General features: G+C 36.8%; 1 protein-coding gene across 10 annotated transcripts in view; it reads left to right on the top strand.

Annotated features, from left to right (window-relative positions):
* LOC122571187 (glycogen synthase kinase-3 beta-like) overlaps positions 1-17,598 on the top strand; it is a 62,681-nt gene extending 45,083 nt beyond the window's left edge. For 5 of the 10 annotated variants that reach the window (XM_043734627.1, XM_043734625.1, XM_043734630.1 and 2 more), the window contains 7 exons: positions 4,703-4,893; positions 5,771-5,854; positions 6,576-6,614; positions 7,735-7,845; positions 8,276-8,513; positions 9,447-9,640; positions 11,633-17,598. In XM_043734627.1, the coding sequence (XP_043590562.1) occupies positions 4,703-4,893; positions 5,771-5,854; positions 6,576-6,614; positions 7,735-7,845; positions 8,276-8,513; positions 9,447-9,640; positions 11,633-12,004 (1,229 nt within the window). In that variant the 3' untranslated portion in view covers positions 12,005-17,598. Of the gene's footprint in view, positions 1-4,681; positions 4,894-5,770; positions 5,855-6,575; positions 6,615-7,734; positions 7,846-8,275; positions 8,514-9,446; positions 9,641-11,632 lie in introns of all 10 variants that reach the window. The other 5 variants (XM_043734626.1, XM_043734624.1, XM_043734629.1 and 2 more) reach the window with 3 other exon arrangements.
* Positions 17,599-17,832: the final 234 nt, after the last annotated feature.

The raw sequence follows: 17,832 nt of genomic DNA, 5'->3' as shown, positions 1-17,832 counted from the left end.
TAATTGCCCAACTATTTCAGGGAACTATATCCCCGAAAAAAATTCAAGACCAAATATATTGCTGATACTTGCACATATCTCGTAGAGCCGAGTATAAAAATTAAAACATACGATTTAAAAGTAATATATTTATTAGAAACAGGTGTATTATTGTTATTTTTATCTAGAAATTGTATATCGCGATATGCACAGAAATAACTATACTTTCTATAATATTTAATAATATTTAACGATATTAAAACCTAATTAATACAAAGTTTCAATTTCTTTTATACATGCAGCATTCTAATTTAATTGTCGAAAGATCCGAAAATTCTAATCTTCGCATGGTTCTCATAATTCTAAGTCTAAAGGTTCTACTTCTAAACGCATATTATTGTTCAGTTCTTCGTTATTCTTTCTTGTAATATCTTCCAAGTTCGATTCGCGTGAAACTATCGCGTATCTTCCAATCCCGTTGGAGCGGGATTTTTGTGCAACCGCGCGGACAGCTGCTGAACGATGCGGATCAGGATCTTGATGTATGAGCTGTCGCTATTTTCGAGCGTTAGTAATGTTTCGCACCTCGACTTGGCACTTTTCGATCAACCGGTTCGCGAGATGGAACTTTACAGTCTAATTAGGAGTTTGCTGCCACTTCGAAATAACCGTTGCTGTTTTGCGAATTTCAAAGATACGTTTCGTTAGAACCAAGGTTAGAATATATCTGTCCCAAGGCCTTTAAAATTCTGTTGACGCGACTAATCTTGCATCAGCTTCTGGATACTTTAACTATATTTTAAATCATGGTACTTGAGATATTTTCGGCCATCGTAGGTCTGACATAAACATTCGAGAAAAATACAAATTTGATGTAAAGCGTATAGAATTTGGAATGTGTTTATTTTAGTGGAATTGTCTTTTTTTTTTTTTTTTGGTGCACTACTCCTTGGAAATTAGGACGGTAGATGTTTTCCATTGTATTAGGTTGTCCGAAAAGTTTCTTTCATTTTATGAGGAAATAATAAACGCACGATAAATAAATCGTTTTTTGTTTTATATTATTTTGTCGAATTACGTACGATACATTTTGTCCTGTTGAGATAAACACCGTGACATTTCACAGACTTGATTTCACGTTTGTACGAAGGTGCATTGTTGTAAAAAACACGTTTGCGAAAGAAAGACATTTTTCGGACAGCCTAATACATTTGGAGAAAGTCAAGGACATTCTATATATTCCGCTCAAACAATCTTCGATCTATAAATTATTTGAGAAGGGAAACTACAACAGTTTCGTTTCAAGATTTTTGGAATTCAAGAATCGATAATTCTTGTAAATTTGGAATAATGCGATTAATTTCTTCGATTAGAGACACCATATATATACACATATTTTGACGAAACTACTGATTAAAGATTAATCCAGGAAGCCAACACTTTCTATGCATCAACCTAATGATATTCCAAAGGTCACCATTTCCTCTACAACCTCGTACGCCTCGCATTCCCTAGGAAATTACCAAAATCGTTCAACCTGAAATTTCTCCAACGATAGTCGACCGGCGTCCTATTCGCCTTGAAACTGTTCGCAAACTGTTAAGAAACAAATCACAAATGCGCCCAGTTCTCTGCCGGTTCGCGTTACTCCGCATCGAAACTTGGAAATACTCTGCGTGAAGAGGAAAAGAGGTGACGATACGGAAGAGGAAAAGGTTAACCGAAGGGAAAGATGTTGGCGAAATGTCAAGAAGTAAATCGTGGCCCACGTGGCATGTTATCGTTGCCTGCCCCTGTTTCGATTCATCCGACGACGATAAACGCGATCGCGAGACATCAACCGGGTTTCCGGTACGGTCGCGCGAATTTTCGGGCCCGGTCGGTCGCGTTACAACGCTTGAATTATGCGGCGCGTGGTTATTTTCAGCCGCGGTTCAATGAGAAAACCGGTCTGCAAACGCGGCCCTCGCATTATCCTACGTCGCATCTTATCAAGGTTATACCTCTCACGCGCCCGCTGCTATCGAGCGATAGAATAGAATCGCGAACCGTCTAAGAATCCAACCGGTGTAAACTGTAACAGCGTTTTAGTTTTCCTTTCTTCTAGGTGTTGAGCAGGACAAGGGTAAAGGCTGTTTGTTTTTATCGATTACGTTCGTTGGTCCATCTCGCTTTTTGATCGATGGTTACCTTTAGATCCGAAGATAATCCTATGACAGAGCGATCTTTTCGAAGTTAAAGTAATAATTTGAAGTTTTCAAGAATCGAATAGATCAGCTCGAAGATTAATTAACTCTGCGCGCTTCAAGAACTTTGGCGCTCTGTCGCATAATTGTTTATCGACTAACGATATTAACGTATCGACAAGCGACTAGTTAGAGGTTATAGATTTCTCTTCTTCTCTTCAGCTTTCATGTACAAAGGATTGAGATTGCGAGAGCTCGCGCATCGCTATACAACCTCGCTACCCTTACGTTTCTAAAATGTAGCCGTCCTTTTTTGACTATAAATATTTTTGCACAATTCGTCGGTAGATTTCTTCTTAAAAAAATGTACGGAAATAAACACGGTGTTTTTTCGTTTTAGCTACGATGATAGCTTGGAGACTTTGCTACCAGTATAGAAATGTAGAGGGAAATCTCGCGGTAAGAACGCTAGAGAATTTCTATGGTAAACACTAATTTTCATAGATCTCCCCTCTAATTCTAGATGATTGTACGACCTTGATGGATACAAAGCCAGAGGAAGCAGTGATTTCACTGATCTCCGTTCTTATTTCTTCGTTAGCTGGCCGCGAACTTCCTTCGAGTTACAAAACACTACGCTTCTTTTAATAGCCTTCTTTTTTAATCATCTTATGAATTAAAAACTGCTACGATAACCTCGCTTACTATCGAAGATCTTGCAGTATTTCTCAAGATCTCAAGGTTACATAGTCTTCTTTTGGCGAGACAAATGGATAGATAAAAGGAACAACAAGACGAATTCGATCATACCATAACGCTATATCCTCCGATTTTATTGCAAATTTAACGTTGCCTTTACAACGTTGTGTTTTATGCAGCCTTTCAAATCTTTTCTTATTACGTTCCTCGATAAAACTGTACGAAAAGTAATACAATAAATTTTTAACAATCTCGACATCTCCGAATTCATCGTCGGGTGCTTTTCATCGTCTATCGTCGAAGTAGGTAGTAAATATTTTGGATCTCAGCTCAAGGTTTTTTTGTTTTTTTTTGCCGTATGCAACGACTTTGTTTGTTTTCAGCGAACATTGCTTCGATTCTTATTCGTCGAACGATACAGCTCTATGGTTGGGCGTTACAAACGTAACGAATGATTAACGACGAGGTTAAAGCGAGAAAATTCTCGGCAAGATTGTTTCGTCTCCGAACGGGGAACAGTCGTTTTCGATCCTGACTTTTCCGCAATAAAACCGAATGAACGATCGCGCTATTTCGGGTCGTCGCGCTATTTTCACGGCGACGCGGCTATTTCGACTGTGTGCTGCGTCTCCTTCGATGTTGTGTTGTACATTCTTTCGTGTCTGACCCCGTGTTGATGCTCCCCGAAATCGTTTTCAAGTTTGAGGCCGCGCAGGATGTTGCTCGGTTCGAAAACGATGAGTCGAAAATCGATACAATGGGAATAGTGGAACAGGATTCTAGAATTTCTTTTTTAAGTAGGATTTTATATTGTTTGCGGCGATTAACTCGGAAATAAGAGCAATGAAACAAAATGACGATGATTTCAATCGATAAGATTCCGACGAATTCATAGTTCACGTTAATCGCTATTTCTGTCATTGAAATATTTCTATTTCCTGCTTAAATTGTAGTCGAATAAATCGTAACTGTATCGCTTTACAACTTTCAAATTCCTGACACATTTTCTTCAATCTACTTCATCTTTCTACAAATTTTCTTCGATCTTCTAGCCACACGTATTATATTGGGTTGACAATTAAGTGATTGCGCATTTTGACAACATCCGCAATCAGTTAGTCGCCAACTCAATACATTTAGTCTTCTAAGTATTAACACGTTGACTTCTGTTCGAAGTTCATTGACTGTGGATCTTGCTTATTGTTCATTCCCACATGACAAGTAGCTTAGCTTTCGAAAATATGTTGGAAAAATACTTTTTCTAAACTCACGTAATCAAAGTTGAATATGAACGAATGGAATATGAATTTCATGAAATAATTGTCGTTTCAAAATGGATTATTTATTTTATTAAAAATTCATCGACGATTCTCATACTTCTGAACGCAGATACTCAACATACACATTTATTGAAAAAATAAAATTCTTCGACCATTTTATAACACGTTTAAATACTTCGTAACGTTACCGTCACGTAGATCAAAATATCGAAAATTTCCTCGAATACGATTGTTTACAGAGTTTAAATCATTCGATTAATTTCCTGGTACGATCGGTCTCACGTGAACTTACGTAGCAGTCAACGTGTTAAACGATCATAACTGTTTCATAAAATTCTTTGAATAACAAAACCTTCAAAAATTATAGCACCGAGCATGAGTCCATTGCCTCGTAGAATCAATTTGCTATTTCATCTTTCCTTTATCTTTCTTTTTCTTTTCCTCTCTCTTTTTTTTGTTATACGACTCCAAATCGTTACTATACCTTCTTACTTTCTACTTGTACTTTACCATTCTGGTTTTCGATTGTTTCTATGGGCGGTGTGATGTATAATGCAGATAGAGATGGCAACAAAGTCACAACCGTGGTGGCTACACCTGGTGCTGGTCCAGATCGTCCCCAAGAGATCTCCTATACAGACACTAAAGTAATCGGTAACGGCAGCTTCGGCGTTGTATACCTAGCGAAACTATGTGACACGGAAGAACTGGTCGCCATCAAAAAAGTTCTCCAAGACAAACGATTTAAGGTAAGAAAAAGATGAAATTCTTCGATAAATAATTTCTTAATAATTTCAATATATCTTTAACCTCTAACCGATACGACAAGCTAAACGCATATTAACCGTTCAATTAATAGAAAATAAATTCGCAGATCCTCTGATGTTTCTCATTACGACTTGCAATTACAAAATAATGTTCGACTTGAAATTGAAATTCGACCGATAGAAACTTGGCGTCGTTCGTACCTGGATTTAACGATCGAATTGACCAATTTGTATTTTTCTACAGTAAGAAATTAGCAGAAATTATAGTGCAGGGAACGGACGATGGTCTGGATAGAACGAACAGATTCCTTTTCTGTCTGTTGGAAATATATAGGCTCTATGAAAGCTAGAGATCATTTGCCAACGCGTATTATAGTAATTCGTCGATTCGAGGTAGCTTCGATTCGGAAACAGAGGGTCTGCGAAGACAAGCCTATACTTAAAAGTAAATTCTCATTTTTTAATCCTGGAACGCGTTTACAATTTTTGCTGTATCTTTCTATAATTTTTACCTTCGACCGATAGTCGTAGAGATAAAACGAAAAGGAAGGAAATTGTACGAGCAGAGATAAATTATCGTTGTTCGATGGAATTGTTTAATTCGTCCGATCCAAGACCACCGAATAATATCGTCGTATTTACGTATCGATAAAATTAGATTTATGTTTTGCGAGATTGCAATGTTTGAGAAACGATAATCCACGACCTCAATCTCCGTATTAAATCTCGGGAATGTAACAACAAACGTGCTTAACAACGATTCTAATCGAAGATAAGGGAAACACCGTCGTCGCGACGAAGTAAACACGAACGAGGAACTACGTGAATTAATCAGATTTTCCCTTCCTTTTATTTATAGAACAGGGAGTTACAAATCATGCGGCGTCTCGAGCACTGCAACATTGTAAAACTGAAATACTTCTTCTACTCCAGTGGCGATAAGGTAACTATTTATTAAGATTCTTTTTAACGATAATTCCGTACACTCGATTGAAATTTTGAACGTTGAAGCAATTATTGTTGGACGTACGATCTACTCCATAAGAAAGTGGATTTTTCTTTTCACACAATTTTTTTTATTCAAACGTTTCTTGCGTCACGCAAGTTACTTCCCTTGATTCTTTCTCTCTCTCTCTTTTTTTTTTTCTTCTTTTTCTTCAATTATACTCACGATATACAGATATTCCTTAAAAGTATTTGGATAGTAACAAAATTTAACTGTACAATGATATATCTGAGTTAATTATATGAAAGAATTGAGGAGTACAAAGGATGAATATGATGTCGTATTTTGTATCTTTTTTTTTTTTTTACAGGGAAGCAGTTTTAAAATTCGCTCAATCCCGTGTTACTAAAATTGTCTTTTTAGACGATTGTTGCTCGAAGCTAAACGAGATCTTTTATCCTTCTTCAAAATTTTTCAAACATTACGTTAAAATATCGTTTGCTTTAATAATCGCATATAATTTTGTCGAGCATTTTGAGAAAAGTGAAAAACAAATTTAATTGATTTTTGAGCCGTAGTTTGCTACTGTTCGAATACTTTTGGAATTAAATGCAGTAGAACGATACTTCTGATTTCTCTCGAATGATACACAATGATACAAAACGCCAAGTATTCATTGTTAGTTTAATGCATGCGACGTTGTTGTGTTATTTTGTAGAACATCTTAAACGCAACTAATCCAGTTTTTCATGTGGACGTAAGTGAACAAGAGAGTACCCAGTAGTTTTGACGGAGAGGTCCTTTTTTTGAGAGAATTTAGGCAGTTCCGCTTACACGTAGACAGATTAACGACGAAAAAACGATAACACGTTTTTGTTGTTATGTGTCAGCCGCGAACATCGTAGAACACTAAATACGAAGTCTATAGCCTGAGTCAAAGAACTTCGTTGCTCAAGGCCGCCAGCCCCATCACCAATCATATTGGAAACTCTACCCTCACCCCTACGAATCATAGTTTGGTTCCACGTGTGTTGCACAGTGTCAATTATTTCTGGAATTTTATTTTTTCTAAATAGACTGATTTTATATAGAGATGCGGTACGATGCAAATGTTTTAGGCCATCTATGATAGCCAGCTTTGTTTATCATTGTATTTATCGATCATATTTTTAGAGACTAATTAGGGAGGGAAGGAGTATTAGAAAATTAGAAAATTGTGTTCAGCTATTGCCTAGATGTTATAAAGCATTTGTTTAGATAGATTTAAGACGAGCTATCAGTCAGAACGGAGGAAATGAAAAATGTGATTTATTTGAAATACTGGAAACAAAATAACGAACGGCACAAAATACATTTCAATTATCGTTGAAAAATTATTCGACAAGATCTAAGAAACATTGAAATACTGTTATTATCTTTTTAAACAAATTACCAATGATTCTTGTATTAAACATCTGCTCTAAAAAGTAACGACAAATCTAAAATGACATGGAGAAATAAAAAATACAAAAAATTGTTGTTCGATGGATGGGCTAAAACTTTCGCACGGTACTTTATTATCGTTGTTCTTGTTTTTTCTTAACTTTGAGTAGTGGAGTGTATCCTTGAGTGACTATATTTTTGATTCAAGCTGTAGTAGCTAACGCAGCTTGACTAGTTATAGAAAATAATCTTCTGGAGTTGCGTGTGCGCGGTTCAAAGGCACTTCGCGTAAATCGTCATGTAAAATTCATGCCGATCGATTTCTACGATGAAACAAGCAACTAAGCCGCGCAAAAGAATTTACTCTCGAGTCGCGTGTGCCTTTGAAACGGTACACCTTCGTATGTTGACGGTGTAGATTCGTACTAACAAAAGACTTTGCGAATTTCTTTTAGAAGGACGAGGTTTATCTGAACCTAGTGTTGGAATACATACCTGAAACTGTGTATAAAGTCGCTCGGCATTATAACAAAAGCAAGCAAACCATACCGATAAATTTCATTAAGGTAAGCTGAAAATTACAATAATAATCGTTGAACTACTACCGCAAGAGGTTTTATACGTGACGTAATAATTTAAAATAGAATACAGCATCATTATCAATTCGTTGAAAAGTAAATAACCAAGCATCTTAAAATTCAAAAATATCATTATCTTAATCAGCCGTAGAACTCTGATGCTTATAAATATACCAACTCATGCATATAATACGAACTCGTTTCATTCTACAGAACCACGCGCCATAGATTGCAAAATTACTCGTTCTTACATATAATCATATGACATACAATAATTATGCATAATTATTGACGGACGCAATTAAACTGTAGGACTGACTACAGCTTTTCTCGCATTCGATTCACCAATCGCTATAATCAAAATATTTTTAATTTCGTGCATAACATTCTAATATCATTTTTTGTAATATATTTCCAGTTGTACATGTACCAACTGTTCCGCTCTCTGGCATACATCCACTCGCTGGGGATCTGTCACAGGGACATCAAGCCACAGAATCTACTCCTGGACCCAGAATCCGGTGTCTTGAAGCTCTGTGATTTTGGCTCTGCTAAACATCTGGTCAAAGGAGAGCCTAATGTGTCTTACATCTGTAGTCGTTATTATCGCGCACCCGAATTAATCTTTGGTGCTATCGATTATACCACGAAGATTGGTACGATTACTTATGTATTATTTTTATTGTTAATGTCATTCAATTCAAGTTAATTCGTTGAATGGTGTACTGTAGACTGTTTCATGTCCCTAGCGGAATACCAGTTTGGTTAATTGTAAACAAAAGGTTCTTTAACCTTCTTTGAACGTTCGAATTTTATCAGCTCAAACTACGTACTTGAAGGTATTTTAGTAAATTTGTATAAAATCTCTTACTTGTTCGATACGTACGAAAATCATTCCAAATTTGAAAAATATTGGAGCGTGTAAAAACGTAGGCTGTACAGGATATGTACGAGCGCGCAAAATATCCAAAGTAAAGCAGATTGCTATAATAGAATTCTGGATATTTGAAAGTTTGAAAGTCACAATGTGGAACGTCAAAACTATCCGACAGCCGCAGCCTGGAACGTTAAAGGCAGTGCGTATCGCAACAGAAAATCAAGAAGACGACTTTACCTATATCCGGGATATTGATTGAACAGAAAGGACAGCAGCCAGTCGTTTCCGTAGCCTCGACTCGTACAGATCTAAATACATCGCATGTGTAGAATTGTATAGAATATATATAGAATGTACGTAGCATGGACAAAGAATCATGCAAGAGGAACAGAATCGACCCCGTAACAGTATTTACGGTTCTATTTAAGTTCCGTTTTTTTAGTCATGCTTATGAAAGTATGTATTTGCATAAACATCCGCAGTCTATTTATTACGTTAAAGATTGAAAGATTGGCTGGCAATGCGTCAAGGCATTTTACTTGTATGAATATGATAAACGAGAAAGAAATATGGCATACAAAATATATATATATGTATAAAATAAACATAAAATATAAGATACAGGAAAAAGGAGGGACAGAAGATAGAAAGATTTATTTTTTTCTTTCGTTTCGTTTCTATGTCTAATTAAAAAGTTTTATCGTGTTTACAGACGTGTGGAGTGCAGGCTGTGTGGTAGCAGAATTGTTGCTCGGCCAACCGATATTTCCCGGAGATAGTGGCGTGGATCAACTGGTCGAGATCATCAAGGTGCTCGGCACACCTACACGCGACCAGATACGTGAGATGAATCCCAACTATACCGAGTTCAAATTTCCACAGATTAAGGCGCACCCGTGGCAAAAGGTAGCCTATCATCTGATCTACTCGTTGTATTATGCGCTCTTTTCGCGCAATACGTTAGACTGTCGAGACGGTTTTTCGTGTAGCTCGTCTAATTTCGTAACTGCGTACTGCGTACATGTTTGGCGGTTTCGTGACTAACGGGGGAAACAGATGATCTGGTGTGCTCTGATTTCAACGATTTAGAGAATTTATAAGAATAGTAGGTCTACCGAGAAACAACATCGTTCGCATAGATATCCGGTAATTTGCCAAATTTTATTTTCGTTAGAAATTATATCTCGAAGGAGTAAAGATATTTCATTGAAAATTGAAATATTTAATGTCTATGCAAATGTAAAACTAGCGTAGAAAAAGAGAAAAACATAATATTTAAATCAATGCACACTCTTCACACGATCCCTTTGTAAGGGAAACATTATTGTATTAATAAGGTTTCTTGTGACCACATTGTGCGAAAAAAATTGTAAAGAATAGCGATGGAATCGTTGAAGGATAAGGTCTTGTTCCGCAGTCTTGTTCCTTCTAACTAACAAATCGGCTCTAATCACATTCATCAACACATGGTTACTCGTGGTTACAGTTTATGCTTCAACGAATGAGTGGACTAAAGTGTTCCACGGAGCACCAAAAGATTAGAGTAAGTGGTCCCCTGTTCAAAAAGCAATGTGTCTTTATCATTTACTGGCTGGCAAATATTCCTTTTTTTTCTCTCTAGTCCGTGATATTACTAACCAGTATAACCAACATTTTCAGCATCTGAAACGGTAAGAAATAAGCTGGATACGATGCTCAGTTACCGCTGTGTCAAACGGAGGACGACGAGCCTCGACGATTGAAAAAAACCACCTTCATTTCGATTCTTCGCATCACAAATCGCTCGACGTGCACCTTTTCTCGAACTCATGTGTAATATCCATTTTTCTATCTCATAATCATCATCATCATCATCATCATCATCATCATCATCATCATCATTATCATCATCCACATTACTAACTTTTTAAATAGAAACAGATCTGTTCAAAATCTCGGTGTATCACTTACTCTAATGTTCTGGTGGTGAACAAAAATATTTTTCACTGACCTGAAAATGGTATGCAATTATTCTTTTCTTTTTTTTCTTTTCTTTTCATTTCATTTCTTTTTTTTTCCTCTCTTGTATATTGTAAAGAGCGTCGACAGATTGTCTGCGAAACCAACTTACTGTTTGTAAGATCTAAATTTATCATCTCTTTCACTTTCACGCACTGCTTTTGTGCCTGCCGAGTATCTTATTGATATGATTTTTATGGATCGTTAATTTTATGTATCGAACGATCTTCCTCTGGGCGAATTATATTCTCCCTGAGTAAACACATTTTATTGGAGAACAGATAAAAAGCAGTGAACATCGAACGAATCTGACTTCGTCTCCCAAACGGTCAGCTCCTCGGGTGGATAAACTTTTATACGGGAACAAATACCGAAACCGAAGCAGTTCATCACTACTAATATCGATTGTAATACATCTAATATACACTGACCAGATACGAAACTTCAAACGAACTTGTAAGCGGAACGTATTGTTGCCGTTTTTTATTGCTTTGTGATACAGGAATTCATTCAGTTTGTGTTGCTATGCGATTTCTTATGGTGGAGGTGAAAAGTTTTTTTTTAAGTCAAGGCTACTTCCTGATCATCCACTTCTTCGCTATAAATCTCTCATAAAAATATACATTTGCATGAACATGCACAATCTAATAGCGAGTATATCGAGACTACTTAATCCTGAACAGACGAACAAAATTTCTTGCCTCTACCGTAAAATCCTCGCTACTATAAAAAGTGGGCAAATCCCGAGGAATAATTTTTTCTTTCTTAACGAACCTTCGTGCAGTAACAGTAATTAACATCGAGAAACAAGATCATCTCGAGATTTCTCCTTGTTAGCCACAGATTAACCAGGAAAATTTTACCAGGACAGATTGAAACTAACGACGACGATGATTACAGGTGTTCAGGGCACGCACACCTCCGGAAGCGATGGAGTTGGTCGCTGGACTTTTGGAGTACACGCCATCCGGCCGGATCACACCGTTGGAAGCGTGCGCTCATCCGTTTTTCGACGAACTTCGGGAGCAGGGCACGCGATTACCAAATGGCCGAGAGCTTCCCCCTTTGTTTAACTTTACAGAGTACGAGCTACGAATTCAACCGTCGCTAAACTCGATCCTAAAACCGAAGTACATGCAGACTTCGGAAAATCCTGGAGGCCAGTCGGAACCGGTCGCGGGGAGTAGCGGTAACTCTAGTGATAATAACGTGAACACCAACACGCTGTCCTCTTCAAAGAACACAGACCCCGGCCAGTCGAACATGGCTTAAGCTGCTTTCTATTTTTAACGTTTAATTAAACAACAAACGATAGAAAACACGGCGAGAGAGTGAGAAAGAGAAAGGGAGAGGGAGAAAGGGAAAGAGAGGATGAGAGAAGGAGAAAAAGAGAGATATAACGATAGAAAGAGAGGGAGCGAGAGTGAAAAAGAAAGGAAAAGCCAAGAATTCGCGTGTTAGAAACTAGCCTTAAAAGAAACGAAAAAAGAAAAAAATTCAAGTACGGTATAGCAAGGACGAAAAAAAAAAAAGAATAGAAGGAAGATCGATATTCTTCTGAGGAGGATGTCCATAGACGATATAACATACACATAACACAAAGAATCCCCAATTGTAAATTTTTTTGAACTCGATGCAAATGGCGATACCAGTGTGGTATTTTAAGCTTTGTTCGCTTGAAACACGAACGACGAAATATTATAGGATTATTGAATAAAGAAGATGAATAGTTCCCCTCTTTATAACGATTTCGCCTGAGGACACCTCGAATTTTGAGTGGCGTGTGCGAACGCTTGATTGCCACCTTATTGCCAAAAACAGCATAACAAACAATTCAATTCAATGTATATATATGTTATAGGAACTGGCTCGTAACTTCTTTTAATTGATAATTGCTATAAACAAAGAAAGAAAGAAACAAAACAACAAAAAAAAAAAAGAAAGATAATAACGAACGCGAACTTTTTCTAGTTGAAGAAAAACCAAACAATGTGTAATCTATGATACACTATGTCTAGTAGCGCGTTTCGTTGCTTGCCTCGTCGTCATCTCATAATTCGACAACACACTCATACACACATACACACGCACGCACGCGCGCACACACACACACACACACAACAGATACACGATCATCGCGATTATTAAAGAGATACAAGAGCCACCTGCCTTTTGACACGGGCTTCGACAAATTTTAGTGATTCAAGGAGAAAGAGATCGCTAGATTCTCAGCTTTCGCGAAGAACAGTATGGATAGGAACCGAGACTCGGACGTTTCCTCTTGAACGCGTAACAACGAACTGGAAAAAGGGAAATGACGACTACAATACTTATCATTATATTGTATTAAAGAACACGGATGTTACATAGATAATATTCTTATTGTGTTCAAGATTCAAGCGCCGATCGATGCTGTCGCAACTGATAGGGAAATTTTCACGCGGAGAATGTCACGATTGAACACCAAACACACACACATAAACATACACGTTAGTAATTTGCGTGCACAATCTCTATTTATCGTAAGACGAATTTCCGCGACGTAAGACATGGCTGCGTATACCAGCACAATTAGCAGAGAAAAAAGGGAGAAAAATATGTCGGAATACGATCCTCTATTTAACGAATGAATTAACTCGAGTACGCTATTTGTTACGAATTTAAACGTCGCGCGATTATCATTATATATTTCTGTCGTTGGTCTTACCGAACTCTCGGCTTCACCGAGCGATATTTTTCACCACACGCGACAAAACTCTGCGCATCAGAGAGCGATTTTCTTTTTAAATGACCACAACAATTTGTTTATTCCTACGCCTCAAGTGCTTTAGATTTTCGACAAATTTCGAATGTCCTCTTCTTTTTTTTGTATCAGCGTGTGAACGACAGGCGATAAAAAAGTAAGAACAAGATTTGTAAGCAAATTATGAAGTTATCCTTTCGTGCGCATCACCATGCATACTTTGTATGTCCGCGGGAGAGAAAGCGCAGTCGTACGAGGCCTCTGAATTTCTTCGATCGAGATTGTTGAACCCTTTTTAATATCTAGATCGCTGTCTCGTCTATGGTAGTCTTGGAGAATTGTAAGATGAAAGAAGAGGTGTACGAAGGAAATTTGTGCATTTTGCGTGATGAATTTCAATTCTGCGGAACGGTAACAAAACGAAAGAAAAGAACCCCTGAACCCTTCCGGGCATGTCGCGCGTGACCTAGCCGCCATTTTGCACGTTTCTACATATCATATCGCGCCGCAAGAAATCACAAAAGAGAGGCTGCCGATGAAAGTCCATGCCGAACGATCATTTAGTTCCTTTCTTTTTTTTTCCTTCTAGAGAGAAGGAAAAGACGAACGTTGATTAAAAGAACAGGGAAAAACGTGAAAGAAAGAAAGAAAATAGAATGGTAGCAGAGTGAGAACGTGGGAGGAAGTATGAGTGGGAGAGTGAAAGGGACAGCAAGCGAGTGAGAATGGGAGAGAAAGAGAAATGCTAAGACATTTGTTTCAGAGTTTTAATGAACGTTGATATGATGTAGATTACGTTTAAACAATTAACACGGACGGTTTCCTTCGTTACTAGCTGAACAGTTAGGTGAATTTATCGATTTCGTTTTTCCTCTAGTCTAAACACGCGAAAACGGAGGGAAATACATGAGATTTTTGATACACGATCATGAAAATTACGAAGACGAGTCTTTGCGTTCTGACGACTGAAGGATAATTTGTCGTTTTTGCGTTGAAAAAGAAAAAACAGGATGTTCAGATATGTGTCGATCGTGGCACTTTTAATAATGGTGGTATCTTTCCAGCACTTACTCGCACATAAATCCATACGTATTAAGTATATGCTAACATAATGGTCGCCTCTTCATTTTTTGTTTCAAATTATACAATGTATTATTTCAATAATTGTTATATAATGATTCGTTCCTTTCAAAATTTATGAACTTCGACCTTTGATCATCAAAAATTCCAAGCGTACATTGGATATTCCATAGGCGCCATTAGTTCTGCGTTTGCTTAATAATTGAGCCATCATTTTTCCGCCGTGAGACAACGGATCCCTTGAAAGAAACATTAGGCAAGCTATATAGCTGTCGAGGACACTTCAAAGGAGCTCGAACAGATTACATAAGCATGCGATATAGTTTTCATATACGATTGAAAAGAAGAAATATGTAATTATTGTAGATTTAAATTATTTATATGTTCAGGCAGCAGCTGGTTTGATGTATCTTCGTTCTCCTTGTCGACCGACATCTTGAAAAAAAGGAGACGCGATATCCGTGCGTAAAAACAAGAGGAAGAATTATCGACCGAACAGGTTCAAACGGAGATTATTAATTTTGATCTTCCCGACCGACAAGAAACCGAAAAATGGTCATGAATCTAACTGTGAAAAGTAGAACGAAATAAAATAGATAAAGAGGAAAGAAAAGTGAAAAAGACGAATGTGAAAAATTCATGGACAACCTGAAGTATAAATTGTTGGTTAATTGTCGTGATTATTCGATTAATAAAGAAGTTCATCGATTTAGTTCTAATCCAGTCTTTCTCGTGTTCTGCGATTTTGCGTGCTTCGAGCATTATTTTGTCACCAGTTAGAGAAGGCAGTCTGAGAGAAAGCATTCATAGTCTGAGAAGAAGGAAGATATGATTATCATGATATGAGAATCATATATGATCAAAGGGATGAAAAATCCACCTTAAATTAGGTGAATTAAATTGTATTCCGTGCAATTGATAGTGGATGGACACCGACATTTCCTTATTTTGCCTCGGTTTTTCTTTTTTTGCTCCTTTCGAGAGACTCTAGCGTTATTCGATTACAAACATACACGCAAACATACATTACACAGACATTTGCAAAATGTAGGGAAATCATCAGGTGAGGGAAGAGCCCGTGTAAAATACTGAAAGTCTATATATATAAATACTTACATATATGTGTGTGTATATAATATACATATACATACGTATAGGTATATACATATAATACGTGCATACGATTCAATTACGTATATGTGTGTACATCTATATAAATATGTAGATTAATTTTTAACGATAGCAGTTAACGATATTGCTGCATTGTTGTAAAGAGAGAAAGAGGAGCTGAATGGAAGTTGCGCGTGAGAGTGTGAAAGAGATGGGAGTAAATGAGAGTGACATGGAGGGAAACACGATTTAGACGGAGAGGAAGGGAAAAAAAAAATGATTAATTGACTCTTCGAGAACAACTATATTCGTCGTTTGCCTGACATTTTCATCACCGTTACCACTACAGAGACCACCAGTTTTTTGTTCTTTTCTTTGTCTTCTTATTACTATCATCATGTCGCACCGTTTCGAATCACCTAGTAAATAAATTGTAATAATTGTGTAAAGAAAACAAATTAATAAAGTAATTTAATATGTATATATATGCATATATGTATGCGTGTGTGGTGTGCATATGTATATACGTGAAAAAAAGGGAGCGAGAGAGAAAGAGGAAAAAAAAAAAGAAGTTAACTCGCAAGAGGTATACGTATATTTAATCGCTGCTGTACCGATCGAGCGAGATTTAGCGATGGCTTTCTGTCGTTAATTAAAGCCACGAATCAAATATTTTGCGTTCGATTCGATGCTTTGGACGAATCATAAATATCATAAATATATGATATCCCTATCGAGTGTCTCTGTGGAACAGAAACGATTATCTGATCATGTATGAAGAATTAGAAACCTCCTTTGAGAACCACTGAGCTTCGAACATGGAATTAGAGATTATCGTCATGGGCTATCCCTGATGCTGCAGTAGCTACTTCTATTTGCAAAAAAAAAGCTACTATCTTTCCGCTGATTCCACGGAAATTCCAAGATGGACCATTAATCGTTCGTATTATTCACGAGAAACAAAAAAATTAAGTCGAGAATTCTATTCGAATTGCACGTTTTGAACGATCGTGGCTAAAGTAGTGTAGTTAAGCACTGTATATGTCCGATATTGTACGCTTGATGAACAGCAAACGCTTGAATTGCGATGAATTGTAGTTTATTGTTACGATTAGACTGCGGATTTTTATGCATTCCTACAGAGTTTTAAAGATACAAAGAGATGCACAGAATGCATATAATGTACCGAAATATATAAAGCATTCGAAGTAGTAAACTAATTGTAATTTTTAATGGGTAAAACGAATCTCTATTTAAGTTTTATTCTTTTAGTTGTGTCTACGAAAAGAAAACAAGCTTGCATAAAAGTTGCAGTCTAGTTACGATCATTTCCGATTTCGTACCGTTTCGTTTTAGTTCTTCGTATCGTACGGAACTACGACGGTGATGAGTAATCGATTTAAAAGCAAAACGAGGGGAAAGAAACTCTGTATCTGTAAATTCATTTCGCTGCGGAGTGTATATATATGTATATACACACATATATATATATATATATATATGTGTGTGTGTGTGTGTGTATATATATATATATATATTATTACGATATTTTTAAGGACAAATATGTTTTTAAATTATAATAGTGATTAATTTAATACGAAATTCGTCAATAAATAAACGAATTATATTTGCTTCCGTTTTCCATTGGTTCGAGTGGATCGTAAACAAAAAAAAAAAAAAAAAAAAAAAATAACTGTATTCTTTTTTTACGAGTAATTTCGTTTCTACACGAATGTAAAGTTTGAACGAACGACGCAATAAAAATTTCGTATTAAACTTCACGTGTTATAGGCTCAATGTTATCAGTACTCTTTGTAATCCTGGGAAACTAATCTCATTTTCTAACGTGTCTCTTACGTTTAACGTGTAACATCCTCTTTTGTTACAAATAATTACAAGTCGAATTAAAATGGCAAACAGCTGTACGATATAATTTCCGATTATTAACAATTTCATCGACAAACGTGGTACCATCGCTCGAACATTTCATCGAATCTATTTACGAGTATTTTTTATTAGTAAGCATGAATTTTCGTATGATTTCCGATACATGCGACTAATTTAAGAGGCTGATCAACTGATTCACACGATTCCAAAATCCGAATTCCAATATTTGGTCGGTTCTGTAATATTTTTGAAGAAACGACTAAGTTGTACCTATCACGCT

Source organism: Bombus pyrosoma, linkage group LG9, assembly GCF_014825855.1.
Source record: "Bombus pyrosoma isolate SC7728 linkage group LG9, ASM1482585v1, whole genome shotgun sequence".
NCBI classification, from domain to species: Eukaryota; Metazoa; Arthropoda; class Insecta; order Hymenoptera; family Apidae; genus Bombus; species Bombus pyrosoma.
Note: the sequence above shows the minus strand (reverse complement) of the source record. Positions and strands in the feature narration are given on the sequence as shown.